The following is a 19,756-nucleotide window of genomic DNA, read 5'->3' as shown; positions in this document are numbered from 1 at the left end:
AATTGGTGGACTGCTCCTTTAATCCATCTCTGGTTACCCTGTGGTTTATTTTTAACAACAAAAAAAAAAGTGCAGTCAGTCTCATGTTGAACATGCGGGAACCAAATCAAGCGGATTTGTCTTCTGGATGAACTGACCCTTCACTAACTTTAACTCATGGCTGCAGCCGCTCTCAGAGCTAAACCTCTTCTCTTTGTCTCAGCTGAAACAGTTTACAGAATCCGTGCTTTGCAAATGAGAGTCATGAGACCCGGTCATTTCAACTCAACTTTATTTAAACAGCACATTTTATACAAACATGCAGATCAGAGTGTTTCACATAGCAAAATAAAACAATAGAATGTAAAAAAAAAGAAAAAAGAAAAAAATACATACAATATAATGAACACAATGGTTGGTGAATTTTAATGGTTTAAAATTTAAAGACTATGGTTTTTACATTACTCCAAATTAAAAGCCAGATTAAAATGGTAGCTCTTTAGTTTCCTTTTAAAATACAAAAAAAAAATAAAAATTACAGATCGAGCTTGTTTGGTTTTCATAAAACTGATGCAGCGTCTTCTACAGTTCAGGGGCTTAAAAACAGAAAGTCAGCAGCAAAGCGGTGTTACACACAGTAACTCCAAACTCAGCCCCCATATTCTAGCGGATGGATCCAATGAAAACTCAGCAGGACACTTCCGATGCCTCTTGGTGCTCAGGAGAACCGAGTTAACTGCAACTGAATCTCCTGACAATCCTTTGCCTGGATCTTCTACGGTAACCCGCTGCTCACATCCTAACTCCATGCGATTTAAATTGTCTTTGTGGTATTTGATTATTTTTATTTGTTATTATTATTTCTTTCCAGGCCTGTAAAGGAAGAACAAAACTTTCATGCAAGGGTGTGGAACCCATTAGTTAAGGTAACGCTTTTGCATTCAGCGTCCTCCCCCCCCCCCCCCCCCCCCCGTAACTAAACACACACACGACGCTTTCTCAATAACAGCGAAGCGTAATTTGGCACACTTTACGCTCTTCATCCGTTACGTTGCCTGCGTATTTGCGCATCATCGCCAAGCGGAGCGCTGGGAACTCGATCGTTTTTCAATCTACACTGCAAAAAACATCCACCTCGGCGAATGATTTTTTTTCTTCTTTTTTTTTGCGTTGCCACTTGTTCTTAAAAGGTCTTCAAACGTCTGAAGCTGCGTTTTTCAGGAAATAGGATGATCCCGCTTTCATTTCAAATTTGAATCCTCTTGCTTTTTGTGCAAAAGTTGGATCGTGAAACTCAACTTTGAATAAACAGAGTGTGGTCATTTCTTGCACCGTGAGCAGTAAAAACCCACGTCACTCTGTCAGACAACTCCCCCCTTTTTTTCCTCCCTGTTGGACCAACATCCACAGTTCAGGAACAACTGGATAAAGATTTTTTGGGGGGGGGAATCAGAGGAACAATCATGATGACCGGATTTCGGCTGAACTTGTCGCCGCTGAAGGAACCTCTAGGCTTCGTCAAACTGGTGGAGTGGGTAAGTTAGATGTGTGTGTGTGTGTGTGACTGTGAGAGTGTGTGTGTGTCATACCCAGAGGACAGGGAGGTTCAGTCCTTTTCTTGGTCCTTGGTTTTTCCCTTTCTCTCCCCCCCACCCCCGGCCCTTGAGGAAAAAATCACTTAAGTAATCTGTTTCAGGAAGAAATTATTAAAAATGGAGATGGCTAAAATATTCATAAAGCACACAAACATCAGCATAACTTTACCACACATTCATAGAAAGTATACATCCACTTCATCCTTGCTTCCAGCTGCAACCAAAGAGTCTTCACACAATCTGATAGTTGAAAGTGTGAATAAAAATGTCCTCACTAATCCTCATTTAACTTGATTTGCCTTCTTCCATGCTCTTTCTCACACACTTTAAATTGAGATCAGAGATTGAAAGTGAGGATAAACTTTGACAAAGAAAAGAGAGTTCAGTTCTGTGCAGTTGAATTATCTGGCTGCAGGGGGCTGCCCTTCAGAGGACACGGTTAGAGATTAATGCATCTCTCAGCAATAATTTACTTCTGGGTAACTGTGCAGACGATTGAGACGTCTCGGCTGCTCCCATACTCATATTCAAACTCACGCTCTCTGGGTTTGTGTCTGTCATGGTGGACCGTGCAACAGTTGCTTATGAAAAGTCCAGTAATCAGTTTTTCTCTACGTAACTGGGTCAGAGGAATCCAGTGTGGGTAATGCAGCTCAGCTAGTTTCTGTCATTTGTTCTGTTTTCTCATTACACACACACACACACACACACACACACACACACACACACACACAGACATACACACACAGACATACACACACTTACAGAGCTATAGAGCAGCAGTAACACCCAGTCATCTGACTCAGGACAAGGCTGTGTGTGTGTGTTTGTGTGTTTCACTGTGTTGGCCTTATATAACCCTTATTTAACACAGCATATTTTGTTATTCACAAGGGGCCCAATGATAAATTGTGTGCACAAATTCACTCATTTAACGCTGGGGGCTTCCTTTGTGCTAATACAGGGGTCCTCACCCACACAATAGCACTAATAACTACATTAAACACTATTAACTGGGTCCAGGAGTTTGAGTCATCAGCATAATGAGCAATAGCTGAACAAACACTTATCACAAAATATCACTATTAAAAAAAAAAAAAAAAAAAAAAAAGACCTATTGGAGAAAATGAATTATTGAACACAGGTTTTTATTATAGGCACCATTTGGTAGATTATTTAAAAACATTCCATTGCATTATCCGAATAATAATTGTTCATTGCCACATTTCATGCTTTATACTAGAGGCTGAAATGATTAGTCAATCAATCGTTTAGTTCCTCAACAGAAAAATAATCAGCAACTATTTTGATAATCAAATAGTCGTTATGTGATATTTTTAAGCAAAACTACCAAACCTTTTTATTCTGCTAGCAGGAATGAGTGTATAAATGGTCCATGGCTCTTTAAGAGAGCGAAGTTCTTGGTTCTTACAAATGGTTTATCTCCACCACAGCTGATGAAACTCAACTATCCAACAGGTTGCCCTGTCTAAATTCCAGCATTTTGTCCTTCTAAACTGTTTTATTAGTGTTCTACATGAAAATGTAGTTTTCCTGGGTTGGCCTAAACACTCATACCTCCCTGGATATTATCTTTCATACAGTAGTAAACAGGAAGGAGTGTTTGGAGTAACAAATGCTACAGGGCTGCCCCATTCACTCAGCATGTTGAATAATGATGATAAAGCTGTTCCTCTCTTTTTTTTTTTGGACTCGTGACAACATCATGTCTCTTTGCCAAAAGAGGGAGAGCCAGATTTGCAAGGCTTGTGAAGGAAACCCAGCGGCAAAGTGGGCACATGCACATGCTCCACTGGCTTAGGGGGGTTTTGGTCAGACTGACCTGGACTCAGTGACCTCTGTGTAAGAACCGGAGGGTGGGCTGCTGATTTTATCTGTTACTAAGAAGATATTTCAGATTAATGAGGATATTCGTCTTTTTTCTTTTCCAGATAACGTCCGATCACAGGTCCCTCCCACCAGATGTAGTCACTCCTCATTGTTTGCATCTCATACAGGAACCTGTAACTTAACTTCTGTTGCATATTGTGAGTGCTTGCTATGTGTGCAAGTTGATGATGCTGCCTCACAGCTAGGTTATGAGGACGGACTGTGAGTCCACAGTCTTTGCAAGTCGCTATGTCTGGAGGATGTGCCGCCACCAGCAGGCTTAATTAAGACTAAACAGTGATACTGGAAACTTTGAGAAACACTCAGCTGTCCGACAGTGTTTGTGCAGTCTAGTATTTATGCTGTTCAAGTATGTGAGAGAGTAAACAAAATGGTCAAAATGTTGATGGTGCACGCTGGCTGTTACAGTTGTCCAAGCTGTGGCTCCGTGACCTCGTAGTGGGAGAGTGACAAGAGTCTGTGAAGCGGGAATGTGAGAGAAGTAGCTTACTGCACTGTGTAGCCAGAAAAACAGGAAGTGGCAGCCATTGACATCTGGAGAAACATCTGGAGAGAGGCCTCGAGGTGTGTGTGTGTGTGTGTGTGTGTGTGTGTGCGTGCACAGATGTACATTATGTGTGTTAGTGTGCACACGTGGGTCTTGTGGTGTGACGCGAAAGGCTAAAAGTTGAGCTGCCCCTGTTGTAAGCACTTTTGATGGATGTGAGTAGGCTGTGTGTGATACATTTGTGCTGATGAAGCAGAATTAAAGAGGACTGTTTCAAGTGTTTCTTTTTGTATATTTGGGTTTGTTGTGCCCTGATATGAACAGCTTATGGTGCATGTCCTTAATCAAAATCATTTTGTTAGTCACATGATGTAATCCACTAGGCTTCCAGAACAAAGACAACGAGCTCATCTTCACCTTAAAGCTGCTGTAATCAATATTCTTAAGTTAGCGACTAGCTAGTGAACATAGTGGAGCAAAAGAATCAGATTTTTCTCCCAACAGTTGGTGGAGAGCCAAAAGGAGAGTGATTATACTTGTATTTGTCAGGTGGCCAGAAACATGACTCCAAATGAATGCTAAAGTTGCTTTGTGTCCACTAAATATGCAATTAGCTTGCTAGCATATTAGCCGCATCATCATTTTGAGGTAATATTAGGTGGGAGTTGTGTTTAAAGCTTATTGTGTTGCTCACATGTGGCCAAAAAAAATCAATGAATGCAGGTTTAAGATGTTTCAGGGAAACAGGGATATTAAAACATGATTCTATAACCGTCTATATCCTTGACTTCAGTTTGTTTTCATATGGCCGACTCGTTTAATGGGAAATCCATTTGTATATTTGCATCTTGTCAAACTGCAAGACATACAGCTGTTCAAAATTCCTGACGTGTGAAGCAAGATAGTTGTTCTGTGTTGAACTCTATTGTGTAGCGCAGCTGTTACACAGTTAGGATGTGCGATGATGGGCAGAGGCGTGAAGTTAAGCATGTCGAAACTTATATGATCCACTGAATTATTATGATCATTGTTTCCCCTGCTGCAGTCTGAGGGCTAAGCTCAGTAGCAGACAGCCTGACTAAAAGAATTTAGTATGTGTTGGTTTTAAGGAGAGTATTAGTGTCACATGGTCCACATGCTGAATCAGATGCTTTTCTCCCCCCTGCAAGAAAGAATTCAAGAGACGAATGGCAGAATTAGTGTCGCCGTTCGCCATGTAAATGCCATTTTCATAAGAGCCCAGAGAACATTTACCCAATCATCTTTTCAGATAATGTTAGTTAAAAGGAGTATTTTGTTGTGTGCAAAATTATATTGTTGGTTAAAGAAACATACTTGAGATACATACTGAGAAAGAATATATTGAATATCACTCCTTCCTCTTAAACAAATCCCCAGTATCTTAGGTGTCTTGAGTTTCAGATGTTTTTCCCTTAAAGCTGAACAGGGTTTTTTCTCGCATCTCTCAACCACCTCCCTCATCTCTCGCTCTCTCGTGTCTGTCCAAACAGCTCACGGCCATATTTGCTTTTGGAAGCTGCGGTGGATTCTCAGGGAGGAACGTCCTATCTGTCTTCTGCGGCGATGGAAGGAATGAGACGCTCAATGCTGACTTTCACTACCCGTTTAGGTGAGAATGTCAACACTTTTTTTTTTTTTTTGTTGTTGTTTTTTGGGGGTTTTTTTTGGTCTGATCTGAGTGGTTCCCAGCAGCAGACACAGGTTTGAAGTGTCATCACTTCACTGCTCAATTAGAAAAGACAAATTTCAAGACACTGGAAACACAATGGTTAGCGATAATTTTAGCCCTTGCATTTTGTGTTGTGGCCAGGTTAAGCCAAGTCTTTCTCATCATTGGAAACCAAAGTCTTTGTGACCACTCTGTCACAACCACATACATGGTGGGAGACTCAGCCTCCTCAGCTGAGTTCTTTGTGGGTATCGCTATCGTCTGCTTCCTGTACAGCATGGTGGCTCTGTTGGTTTATTTAGGCTACATGCACGTCTACAAGGACTCTGACTTTGGACCCATTTTTGTGAGTATTGATCTTACTTCCTGATTTTGCAATATCGTGGGTCACTGAAAATGAGACACTTGTAATTTCTGTCTGTAGAGCTGATGTGTCCGCCCTTGTTTCCAGGACTTTGTGCTCACAGCGATCCTGGTCTTCCTGTGGCTGGTGTGTTCGTCTGCCTGGGCGAAGGGCCTGCAGAATGTGAAGGACGCCACAGACACCGAAGGCCTCAGTGCCACGGTGGCACTCTGCAAGGGCAGCAACATAACCTGTGAGGTCACGGAGTTCGCCAACATGAGAACCCTCAACATCTCTGTGGTGAGAGGAAATACAGAGCAGCTTTCCAGATTTTTTGTCTTAAAGTAAAGAGGAACTCCACTGATTCTACACTTCAAAGTCTGTTTACATACGAGTGCATTTGTGACTTCATCCAAATGATGAATTAAATCATTTGTTTTTAGTGTCAACACTTCTCAAGCTCCTTGTTTTACTTTGACCCGTAAAACCAAATATTTGGCCAGTAGAAAAGCTATTTCTATAAAAAAACAAAAAAAGAGTCAGTGATTTTGGCTTTGGCCCATCCCCCCATTTTATGCAATACTACACTAACAGGCAGCAACATAGACTTGAAGCAGCCTGACTCACAGTCATGCGACACTGAGCAATAACACTTTCATTTTCCTCGGACTCTGTTGGTGTGCTCCACTCAACATTTTCTTTGTACACAGCAGATTTGTTCGGCTGATGTCAATCAGTCCTTAAACTGTCCCCAAATGTGTAGTTGGTGACTTTTTTTTTTTTTCAAATTCACAATCTGTTATAACCAGTCCTCCATTACCTTTATTTAAAGTGTTTTCCAATATGATTAAACTCTTTTTTTCTTCCAGGTGTTTGGCTACCTCAACATGTTTGTGTGGGCGGGCAACGCTTGGTTTGTGTACAAGGAGACTCGCTGGCACTCTCAGAAATTCTCTTCCCCGTCTGGACATGGAAGGCAACAGGTCCCTGCACCCATCTAACATACAGTATATACGTACAGCAACACGCCAAGTCAGAGTCACATACAAATACGCGAAGACATAATAATTGACACGCACACACCACACACAGAACAGAATTAGCCACACATGCATAAGTTTGTCCACATGTGTAGACAAATGTGCATGTAGACATAAATACACTTACATGCACATACAAAATATGTTCTGTGAAAACGATGAAGACAGACAAAATGAAGGATTAATTGAAAGATGGTCAGTTTTAAAACTGTGGTCTTACTTGATTTGGAGCTTATCACTACAGTCGCAGCTGTGTAGGTCGTACACAGAGCTGAGCTGGTATTTTGTAACCCACAATGACTAGATGTCATATAATTCCTTGCACATTCATGACATACTAGAACTGAGAGTACTTCTGAGAGAAATGCAAATTTTCCCTCCAAATATTCCTGCAGGCTCTAAGTAACCCTGCAGCAGTAGAACGTTTGGGTGGGAGAAGGTATCACTCAAATGGTTTAAAGGTGCTATATGTAAGTATTTCACTTTAAAATGTTCTAAAATTAACTAAAGTTATCAACAGCATTGAAAAAATAACACTATGTCAAAGACGTCTGTGCATTGTGTTGGGTAGACTGCTAAGTAAACAGCTGTTAATACCAACGTTGGCAATGTTGCGATAGCAAATACTTACACATAGCACCTTTAATGTCTTCACGTGTGCCTTTATTTTTTACCACATACTATAGCAACACTAATGCAATTAGTATTTCAAATCATTTTAAATGTGCCCTCTCACAACTATTCCGAAATGGTTTCTTACGCTTTAGCAGGTGATACACGCACAGACAACGACCAAATGTCATGAGCTTTATAGCAGCTTTGTGGCTTGTGTTTATGAAGAGAGGTTTTTTCTTATTTCATTGTGTCCATTTTAGCATAGTGGTTACATTTATTATGCTTAATTATTACATACTGATGAATGTAAGGTACTTTGAACTCATCTCTTTGTCTATGACATAAAACCGAGCACACGGAGCTAGATTTACATGTTCAACATCTGTCGCATAAGGACAATGTGATCAAGGTTTTCAGGTTTTCAGGGTAAAACAGAGGCTAATACTATTAACTATGAGGAATTATATCATAATCCTCTATACCGTGTCACCAATTCAGAAAATTTGCATTCACTGACAAATAATGTATAAATTTTACATGGGCTGTGAAATTTAGTCATACATTTGCCTCAGTGATAAATCTTATTTTTTGCACATATGGTATGTTTTGAAAACATTTTTTTAAAAAAGCACTTGTGTATCCAGAGAGTGACACACTCAAATATTCATTAATTCTGTCTTTCATTCATTGGTTCTCTGGCATTGAGTCCGTTTCCCCCTTCGTGGTGGCTATCAGGCATGGAAATGTCTACAGAAGAATAAACTAGGATTATCCATTTACCAAACTAGTGTAAGGATGTCCTCTTTTAGCACATAGCTGAGGTGAATGCATAAAAAGCTTTTATTCTCGCGGGTCTTCTTTTTTAAGATAAATCTATGCGCTCAAGCAGACAAGTTCAATTTTGATGCTTGGCCTCCAACCTAAATATCAGGGAGGTAGTTTGCACATTCTTATCACACCATGCACAGTTCACTCTTGTGGTGCTTAATATGCCTTTATGATGTCCTTCAAAGCACTGTGAGAGTGTAAAACCATAAAGAATACTTGATCGAGAGTTGGCTATTTAATTAGTTCTGGAAAATGTCGCTGTGTGAGTGCAGCCAAAATCTTTCAATTTCTCTGAGGGCTTTGATTTATTTAGCGTCTACCAAAGTACCAGTTAAAGGATAAGTCCTTGTGTCCTTTTTTTAAACTTTTCTTTTATTATCATGTTGAATGTAGTAGTAACTTCTTCTTTTTAATTCAAATTTTCATCCATCGTTTTTATGGCATCACTGTTAAATAGAAACTATTCTGCCAAAGCAATATTTCATTTTTTTTCCTGTTTAATCTTATTTCAAATCTTTATGTGATGTTAAAGCAATAATCTTGTTGTTGTTGAAAAAGTCCGTCTTATTTTTTGATTGTCTAGTTTTTTTTTTTAATCCTTCATGAGACACCAAAAATTGAGCTGGTGTGTTTTTTTTTTTTAACCGTGTGACTTCTTTGTTGTATTTTTCATTTTCAGAATATGTAGATTGTTAGTTTGAGTAGTTTTTGATTTTTTTTTTTTTTTTGTCTTTTGCTTTTATAGTAAAAATGTACAGTATGTTGGGTGGTGTTGCTAATTCGTTTAACTCTGCTGAAGGACAAAAGAACTTAAATGAAACAATAACTGTGTGTGGTGTACTGGTTATGCCACTGCACTCTTGTAATCATCATCCAACACGCTATAGTTTTGTCAATGATTCCTGTGCATTTAACCTGCCAAACTGTCTTATTGAAGAGAGACATACACTCTGTGACAATGTACCTTTGTTTTTTTCAATAAAAATGAATGATTTTTTCATGAATCTCTTTAGTGAACATCTCATGTGTGTGAAATGCACGATTTTACAGAGCAGTACAGGTGATGAAGATTGAAACATCTAAAATAAAATCAAAATTTGAATTTTTTGGACTCATGTTAAGTTGGTTGAAAAGGAGAAAAGAAAAAAAAAAGCATTTAAAGACATGGAAGCATCTGTGACCCAGAACCATTATTTTGACCCCTGAAGATACAAGAAAATAGTACTCTGTGTTTCCTGGTTTGTTCTATGATCTCAGCGGTCACTGCGTGGGAAACAAACACATGTGGTTCAGTCATCCTTTGTGTGTGTGTGTGTGTGTGAGAGAGAGAGAGAGAGAGAAAGAGAAGAGAGGACAGATGATACAAATGATAAAGTTGCATGCTGGTGTCTGTACGAGAAAGACAGGAAGGACCGCTTTCAACCACAAATTATCATTTCAAGTGTGTGTGTGCGTGTGTGTGTGTGCGTGTGTGTGGATTTGACCTGATTTGACACATCAGTATAAACCAATCAAATCTGGTCATTTCCTTGTCCTCACTTTCTCCACCCATTGCCGGGTTTTCTCATTCTCCTTCCGATTCTGCAAAAAAAGACGAGTTCATGCTGCATCATGTGATCAGTGGGGGGTATGCACTTAGAGTATTTAGTTAGTGTTCATGTTTTATAACACCAGACAGTAATGGATTTGGCACAAAGTGTGACATTTGTGTGTGTGTGTGTGTGTGTGTGAGAGAGAGTATTTAATCCCACTTAACCCTTCATCGGTTTATTGCTCTCATCATTATGAGTGAGACAGAATTGTGAGGATTTTTTCTTGCATTATCTTTGACGACAACGTGGCATGGCTGGACTTGTGGTCATTATCTGCATTCTGGCACATATATCTGAAAATGTAATGAATTTAGAGGCTGAGATTAACATGTGAGCATCATGCAACTGTACCATAGACCTGCAATGTTAAATCTGTTGAATAACGGTTGGATTTCAGTGACCAGTTTGTCCAGTATTATCGTAATTGGAGAAATATTATGATCTATTTGACATAAAGTTTCTTTAAAAGAAGACTTTCATGTTTAAGCCTGCGTTTGCACATGAAACGCAGGTTCTGTTTTCAACCACAAGAGGTCAATGTAGTGCCATGGGGTTGACCTACTCAGCCACTGGGAGAAGCCAAACCTTAATGGACAAGTTTCTTTCAGTGAAAGTGTCTGAACAGGATAATTAATTTGGCTTTAGGGATTTAGTTTCTCCATTTGCCTTTCATTTAGGTAATAAACTCATGATGTGGTTACTGTAAATATATAACTGAATGGAAATTGGGCTACAATTAAAATCTATTTTGCTGTGTGGAACCACTGCTGTGTAGCTGTGTTTGCTGGCAGTGGTGTCTGACCTCTGACCTCACCTGCACATGGCTGCTACATTACTTAGGGATTTTTTTTTAAGTGAAGTGAAGACAAATAATCAAATTAAACATTTTGTTATGCACACAATTAAAGTGATGGTAATCCATCATCTGTAACCTTCCAATATAATCTGAGCCACTAACGCCATAGTAAAGGGGTTATGCTGTTATTCATACTTCTGACCTCTTTCAAAAGTCTTGTACAGCCATTACTTTGCAACTTCTTAGGAAGCCCTTAGAGTACGCTCATTTACTGTAATGAAGCAGAGAGACGATTTAAATCTGGCACTGCTAAGTTTCTGGGTTAAAATAAGAGACTGTGCCTCATGTTTCCAGCCTTAACCTGCGGGATGAAGGAGCAAAGCAGTGTGGAGGTCTCTAACATGTGTCCTCCAGCCAGGTTTAATTCTTTCTTTTTTTTTTACATTTATAAAAGGGCTCAGTTGCCGTCACATTTTGCAATCTTGTTATAGCATTGGCCCCTTGGATGTTAAATAGGCACTGTATCATTTATACCAAGGCCAGACCAGTTAAGCCCACAAATGCTGATTTTTTAACCATGAACAGATAAAGTATTCTGTATTCTAATATCCTTTAAGAGAGCTCCGTGTTAACCAGGGAATTGCTGTATGTGCAATAGATGTACAGACACAATGATGATGATGAAACCATGATACGTTTGATCCAAGCTTTACTTGATGTAAATACATCTTCACATTCAGTAACATTTACCTATATGGTAGGTTATTGTGACTGCAAAACAATTTTGAAAAACTTTTGCACTGATAAATATAAACTGAATATAAACCGAATTCAATGTGTTTTTTCTCTTTGTAAATGAATTCATATGAGAGGAAGATAAAAGACTACTTATACATATTCTGTTGCTATAGTTAGATGGTTGACCAATGCCCCAGTCAATATTCAGTAAAAGACATTGTTAAAGTTGTTTATGTTTTCTTTCATTAGATAAGCAACGATATCTAAATAACATGTCATTTTTAATGCAACATAATATGGGCTCTGGTAACAAACTGAACTTTTACACTCATGTAAAGCTCCCTCAATAGCCTCCCTCCGTGGCTCAACCTCTCAACCCTCCGACTGATGCCGAACCAAGCCGAAGCCCGCCGACCACGACGTCAGCATATCTCGTTCTTTCGTTTTTCGCCTGCTGCGTGCGAAGGAGAGAGAGGAAAAAACGGCTCTCAGCAAAGCAACAAGAAGGAAGAGCAATGGCGACACTGGATCGCCAAATACCAAGTCCGGATACCTTCCTTTGCGAGCCTTGGTCTTCCTTCGTCAGTGCGGCTAAATTACGTTTTGTTGACAGTAAGTTCGCACGTCGGTAACGTTGTTGTTTTTGCTGACAAACTGTCGGGAAGTGCGTGGTCCAACTGTCTGTGATTGAGTTGAGTAAGCTCCTCCACCATGCAGGGTCTGTCAAAGCGCAGCAAAGTAACTGTCAAAAATATTACTACCAAATGCAATATTATCAGGCTGCTCTGACAGCCGTGCACAGGCGAGAGGGCGAAGCGAACCGTTACCGTGCAGAGTTTGTACCGTTGACGCGTGCAGTAATAATATCTTCAACTGTCCAGCTGTAAGTTTGTTAGCTTTGACAGCTCCACTTGATTTAGGAAGCCAGCTCGGGCGCTAGCAAGCTAATGCTAAACAGATAGCCAGCTTCAGAACCAGCATGGCTCCACGCATGGCCCCAAAGTTTGTTGTGAATGCTCCTTTGTGTTTGTAAGTGGCTCTTTTCGTTCATTCAGACGCAGACTCCTCCTTGGATAACAGCGACAAAGAGCTTTGCTGCCTCGGTGAAGCCGTGAAGCTCAGCAAAGAAGGTAAGGAAGTTGTACTACTCGACACTTAACGAATGTCAGGCACAAGGTGATGGTTTGTTATTGTTGTTGTGCGCATGCAGTTCACCATTAAGGAAGTCAGAATATGTTTATATTCTTACCATCACTGCAGCTACATTAATGCTTTTTTAAATACATACTTTAGGTGAGATATAAGCATCTGCATTTGAAGGGGGGTGGGGAAACATAACCTGCTATGAATGTGTCTGCATTACCAATTTTTATTACAGTATACATCCTGTACTTAAGGTAGAAATTAATGATTATTTTCTCCATTAATCAAATAATTTAGAATCTACAAAATGTCAGAAAACTGTGAAAAAATGCCCGTAATTAATAATAATTTCCCAGAGCCCAAAGAAAGATTGCTTGCTTTAATAGAACAACAAAATTCAGTGTGCTATAATATGTGACAAAAACAATCATTAAATCCTCACATTTAAGGAGTTGAAACCAGATAATATTTGACATTTTTATTTGAAAAATGTCTAGAATGGTTAATTAATTATGTAAAATAGTTGCCAGTTAAATTCTGGTAAGCACCATTTGTAGTTCTCCAACATTAGATCCCCCTGGTCAGGCAGGAATACCTGAAATATAAAATATACAAAAAAGGCAAAGATGGAGCAAGTGTTGTAGTGGTGATGTATTAGGTACTCATTAATAAAATGACATCAGTGGTTGAAGTCCAACTGTCTGGTGGTTTAAAAAAAAAAAAAAAATGATGTTGGGTTTGTAAAACCTAGTACTGCTTAAGTGTCAATGTGAAAAGAAAATCCATTTTTCAATACTGCTCCATAATACTTTCAAGTAAAAACTATTTCCCAGGGGGGATCCAAGGTGTCAGTAATATTATTTTTAGTTAAGTGGTACATTATCAGAAGCAGTCAACTTGAAGTGCTTGTGCTGGGAGGTATTTTGATATATTTCAGCCATAATTCAGAGCCTCTTCAAAATGAACTTTACCTAAGTATCCAGCAGGTGTACGGCTAAAATATGTCTTATATTAGCTGTTAGCTGAGTTGCACGGGTTCTTGTTTAAGAATACCATATGTATTACGTGTCAGTGTATGTGTAGGGGGATTGTGGGATGCCCCAAAGCAGTGAGTGGGTACCTCCCCCCTCCCAAGCTACCCAGGGACAGAGCCACAGGAGTTCCTCCACACCTCACTGCATATAAATATCCACAGGAGCACGCGGTGCACACTAACACGCTTGAGTCATCCCTGAAAGTTTGAGCGTGCCGCAGTCCTCGTAGGAACATACTGACACACACACACACACACACACACACACACACAGACACACAGCCGGGGAAACTCTTCTCACTCTCACCGGTCAAATACCGACCTCACCCCCGTCCCACACACACACACACACACTCACTCACTCACTCACTCATATGCTGCCTCTTCCTCTCTCAGAGCCAGACTGAAGCTGTGTTTCCAGAATTGCTGATCTCCTGGCAACATGACACTAAGGCCTGCTGAGAGTGATATGCACACACGCACACTCAGAAACCTACAAGCCTAATAAACACATCTTTAATGCTTTATTTGTAAATTTGTATCTAGCAAAAAGTAGAGTAATTCATTGACGATTCATATACCAAATGTTTTAGTCACGTTACACCTCAGTGCACATGCATATTTGTAGATGGTGAGGCCTGGTTGGCAGTAATTGATGTGCGGTGCAGGTCATGATTAATATCTATGTCTCTTTCTCACTCTCACCCACATACACACAGTGGATATGATGACAACCAACAGCAACTCAGCCTGACTTGACTGGCAGCCACTGTCATCATCCCACTAGAAATAGGCAGTGCTGCTATTTGTATGTTTACTCTACTCTCTTTGGAAGGGATGGGAATCAGCTGAAATATGTTAGCGATTGTGTAGGATTAATATTGGTATGTTTCTGAGTGTATCATTAAAAACAGTCAGTTGAGATAACAGCGTGTCAAGACACAAGTATGACGAGGACATCTCTGAGAAATGTGCTTGGGAGGATAAATGCACTGAACTGCAGGATGCATCAGACACAAGGGAATATTCCACATTGTGCAGGCTTTGGCACGATCCTGCTGGCAGTACATGTGCTCTTTTCCTCTGATGAGGGTTTGAAAAATCTCTTGTTATCTAGCAGACTCCTCAAAATTAGTCATTTAGTAAATGGGGTATTGTTGTCGCATTTAAATAGTTTGAGCTAAAATTAGTCACATTAGCCCGTCAAGCCTGGAGTACAGTCCAACAACGTGATATTAGCAGGTTTTCTTTATCTTATGTCATGGTAAACTGAGTATCTTTTGCTTTTGCATCCTGGATTGGACAAAGACAACATATTGAAGATGTTACCTTGGACTGCAGAACATTGTGAATGTGAAAATGTTTTATTTATTTATTTTTGACATTTTGTAGACCAAACAGTTAATCAAGCAACATAAAAAGAATCTGCAAAATAATCTGTTTGTTCTGCCCCTAAAAACAGGAATCGAAGCATAGTTTGGAATAAGAACAATATGACAATAAAAGAAGTAATTGAATCAAAACGCCATGGCGCCATGTAATGGTGTCCCTGGAAGGAGTTCAGTTTTCACCCCGGCTTTTATGTTGAGCCAAAATCATTACCTGATGATTAGGGGAATCTGAGCGTGAAAATATTGTACAAGGAAAAACCTTTGATAAGCTGAAACTTTATATAGCAGTGAGTATTTGTTCTTAGCAGGCAATCATTTTGGAGGAGTATCTTTAAACGTTCCTCATCATAACACAGCACGTTTGTTCAGTGTCTTCGTATGACTTTTTGTATTTACAGCTTCATTGTGAACAGATTTACTCACAAAATAGTTTAAGTCAACCATTTGTGGGCGCTCACTGATGGTCTAACTCTCTTTAAAGAGCCTGGTACTGTCTTTATGCAGGATCCTAGAACCATTAAGATTCTAAAAGTTAAAGCCAGATTTCTATCAGGGACTTTTTTTTTTTTTTTCATAACAAAGGAGAGACTTGTTGAGTTTGTAGTCTGGGTTCTGCAACATTAGCTGCCAGCCAATCGCTGTTGTTGTAAGCTTGTTTACTTTATCAAAAAATTTGCTGCGGTTCCAATAATTATCTGGTGTGCCTGCTCAAAAACACAACTTCAGTTTAAACTGCTGCCCGTGCCCTCCACGGGAACTGTACTTTAGGAGCACAGTGATTATTGAAAAGTGATGCCTAGCTCCAAGAGATCCCCTAAACTGTTTGATTGTAGGTTATTTACTCATTCAATTTGTTACAATTGCATTATTACTTTGGTGTTCGTCAACCAGCAGCACCGAGTCAATAGTGAGTTGCTATCAAACTCTTTTATTTACCAGTAAGTTTGTTTAAGTCGCTTTCCAAACACTAATTCACCAATGAGAAGTTGATTTACTTATTCTAAATGTAATCGGTGTCCAGTGATAGATTGTTTTAGGAGCTCCAAACATGCTTATTCACCAGTAAGTGATTGTTTTTGTAGTTCATTTTCTGGCCTGTCAGTCATTTGGCAGACTCTGGCAGTTGGCTTGAGATGAGCACACACACTCACACACACACACACACACACACACACACCCACAAAATTCAGGCTGCAGAAATAGGCTACGCACTTCGTTTGCATTTGGCTTGGCAGATGCAGAGGAAATTGCATTCTTGCGCTTTTTTTTTTTCAGTTCTCCCACTTAAGTCCTTTTCTGTTACTGTAAACCTTGGGATTTGCCATTTGCCAGAAAAGAAGTTTTTCCCATCAGAATTTACATTTTTTTTTTTTTGGCTGGACCTTGTTGATAGTTTATAATGAAGAAAATGTGCTCATTTCCTCAGAGAGCGATGACAGGAAAGACACAAACTGTGGTGATGCTGATCAGCTCTTTGAACTGAAACCACTTGGCAGGCGCAGCTAACCTGTCAACAGACTCTCACATTACAAATTTTCACATTATTAATCCTTCCCACTTAAAAAAAAACATGTTGACTGCTTTAACAATGTTTTTAAAAAAAAAAAGTTTTTCAAACTCAGCCACACCTTTCCATTTGTGTCTGCATTATCATAGCCCTGCATCACACCACCTTCAGCTACGCCTGAAAAACAAACACTGCAGTTTATTTGCAAGTGAAGGAAAAGCAGTTCTTTTGGTCAGCAAACGCAGGAATTGGAAGAGTTGGAATCGCAGCTTTAATCCAGGAGCATGCCTAGAAATGATGGCCAGGGAAAGTGAGTGAGAATTAATCTCCTCTTCCATATTGACAAGGTGAACTTGGCAAAGCATCTTAACGTTAACTGCTTCAGTGCAGCTGCTCAGCAACTGATAGGAGGGCCTTTCCCATTGCAGTATTAATCAGATATACTCGATCTTGCTTGTATTTTATGCTAATATTAGTTTTATTTTACTGCTTTGGTTAATACTACAGTGCCCTAGCTTAGATTTAGTTTCATTACTCTTCAGTATTTACTTACCAGTAACCTTCAGTCAGTATTAACATAACTCTTAGGTCATGAAATATACTCATGACAGGCTCAATATGTATGTGGCCTTGAAAACCTCATGTATGAGCGATGAAACCAGGTCTGACCTTTTGTGTACACCCACACACACACACACACACACACACATACTCAGCCTGTCACACACTCACAAGTGTCGTGTTCAGCATCACGCACATGCTGAGTACATATACGTATAATATACAACACTTTGACCTTGAGTGACCAAGCAGATCCTTTTTCCTGCTCTACACACACACACACACACACACACACAGGCACACGCACACACTCATTGACACTAAGCATGACTGCCGGGCTCTTTAGCTTTCCAGATGACCCAGATCACAACAAGCTCGCCAGCAATGTAAGGTCACGACGACACGTACATCAGACACCCACACATTCTCCAATATGTTTTTTATTTTTTTGTTTTTTTTTTCCACGCAGGCTTTCACAAACACACACATCCACACACATCCCACCTCCCTTCAGTGAGTCTGGCTTAAGCCCTGTGCTAATAAGTGCTGTGATTTCTGTCAGCAGAGCTTGTTTGGGTACAGGAAGATTAGGTTCTCAAAGCTTAGCTGAAAGAGATAATAGCTGTTTTCCATAGGACATATTTGTTTTTTTTCAATATTTGTATTAATCTTCAAAAATCTGTTGAGTGGGTGGAGTATCTTTTGTAAGTCTAGGCATTTTGTAGCTACATGCCTGCTAGCAGACTGTGTAGTAGCTCGTGTTTGAGTTGTCTGTCTGTGGTAGATTGTGTTAGTTTTTGCGAGTAATAATAGTGACTTAGGTATTAGCATCCGTTCAGAGGTGACATATTTTAGAGCCTGACGAAGCCTCCAAAGCTAAATGGTGATACTGAACACCAAGCCATTAAATATTTCACTGTTTTACAGCTGAAACAGTTAGTCACAATCAATTATTCAATCAACAGAAAATAATAAATATATAATAGCAAACCAAATTTTTCCAAGTTCCAGTTTCTCTAATGTAATAATTTGCTGTTTTTTGTCTAATGTGATGGTAAACCAAATACCTTTGTGTTTTAGACTTTTAAGCCTCAATTATACTCCCTTGTGGATACGCACACGGACAGCTGCGGAAACCATAGACATGTAGTTGTTGTTATTATACTATTTATTTTCTTGTCCGCTTGGAGTCTGTATAGGCAGTTGGAGCCCTTGTAGAATAAATTGGAGAAGAGGCAGTTGTCACAGAGCGTCGTGTACACCCTCTGATGATGACATTTGATGTGGAAAATATGACTCTAGCCTTAGTCGGGCAAAACAAGACATTTGAAGACATCACGTCCAGCGTTATGAAATTGTGATTGCCATTCTCATTTTCTGACATTTTTATGGTCCAAACAATTAATCAAGCAATCTACGAAGTAATTTGCGGATTAATTGATAATGAAAGTAATACCAAGATTCAGCCTTTAACTGTTTTCAGCTGTTGAATGCTTTGAGAAATTCTTGTGACCTACAGGTAAATGAACTTGAAACATTGCTATAGGATGTGGAAGTGCTGGGAGACCTTACCTCTTAAAATGACAGAGAAATAGATAATCCATCATTACCTAGAGTAGTTGAAAACTTTTCCAGAAATATAAGATGCTTTCACTGCTACTAATTGTTTTTCAGTATGTAATGTATATATTATACATTTATGAATCTGCAACCTTATTAGCACTTTGTACTGTTTAAAGGAAAGCATCTCCATTTTTGCAAAGCTGCTGCTGTGTCTTCATCCCTGATAATGATCTGTCTTTGTGTGTCTCCCCTAGAATTATGTTTCCTCAGGCGGATTTGTCTTTTTTTTCTAACTTGTGGTCTCTGCTCTTCATGTCTGTTTCAGAGATGTTTGTCTATAGCCAGTTTCCAGCACTGGAGGATTTTTCTCTTGTTGTCTGCCATGTCTGCAATAAGGTGGTCACTCCTCAGGGCATACTCACGCACTATGGTAAGACACACACAGTTACCCCTCAGGGCATAGTCGTATACATCAGTAAGGTACATACACACTCGCAGACATAGACACACACCTCGAGGTGTGTACAGTTGTCACACAGAGGCACAGGGCAAACATTTTCATTCTCTCACACACACACACACACACACACACACACACACACACACACACACACACACACACACAGAGCCAATTAGATCAGTGCAATAATTTCTATTTATTCCTGCAAGTCACTTTAAAACACAAACTTCTCATCGCCCACATGAACGAATACCACATGGTTATGCTCTCAAATACCCAGCAGTCTCCCAAGAGCTGAAAAACACTAAATAATTTACAGAATAATCAACCAGATGTAGCATTGCGCACAAAGCTTTTTTATCCAATAAATAACTATATGAAAAAAGAGCAATCTCTGCTCTTATGATAATGCTGCGCTGCTTTGAATATAGGCTAATTTTTCTTTCTAAGCAGCGCCTGTGCTCTTAAAAGATGGGCAGGCAAA

General features: G+C 39.6%; 2 protein-coding genes across 3 annotated transcripts in view; both read left to right on the top strand.

Moving 5' to 3' along the window:
* The first annotated feature begins 1,182 nt into the window (after positions 1-1,182).
* sypl1 (synaptophysin-like 1) lies at positions 1,183-9,492 on the top strand. Its single transcript, XM_023417948.2, has 5 exons — positions 1,183-1,514; positions 5,484-5,602; positions 5,804-6,008; positions 6,114-6,305; positions 6,875-9,492. Exons 1-5 carry the CDS (start codon positions 1,443-1,445, stop codon positions 7,004-7,006), a joined length of 720 nt encoding a protein of 239 aa, XP_023273716.1. The 5' UTR covers positions 1,183-1,442; the 3' UTR covers positions 7,007-9,492.
* Positions 9,493-12,062: 2,570 nt separating this feature from the next.
* atxn7l1 (ataxin 7-like 1) overlaps positions 12,063-19,756 on the top strand; it is a 29,104-nt gene continuing 21,410 nt past the window's right edge. The window contains exons 1-3 of one of the 2 annotated variants that reach the window (XM_087177053.1): positions 12,063-12,226; positions 12,670-12,744; positions 19,138-19,242. In XM_087177053.1, coding sequence (XP_087033179.1) covers positions 12,130-12,226; positions 12,670-12,744; positions 19,138-19,242 — 277 coding nt within the window. In that variant the 5' untranslated portion in view covers positions 12,063-12,129. Of the gene's footprint in view, positions 12,227-12,669; positions 12,745-19,137; positions 19,243-19,756 lie in introns of those variants that run through there. The other variant, XM_087177052.1, reaches the window with a different exon arrangement.

This window comes from Seriola lalandi, unplaced genomic scaffold, assembly GCF_002814215.2.
Source record: "Seriola lalandi dorsalis isolate HSWRI2012SDOR001 ecotype SW California unplaced genomic scaffold, Sedor1 jcf7180002054579, whole genome shotgun sequence".
Taxonomy (NCBI): Eukaryota; Metazoa; Chordata; class Actinopteri; order Carangiformes; family Carangidae; genus Seriola; species Seriola lalandi.
Note: the sequence above shows the minus strand (reverse complement) of the source record. Positions and strands in the feature narration are given on the sequence as shown.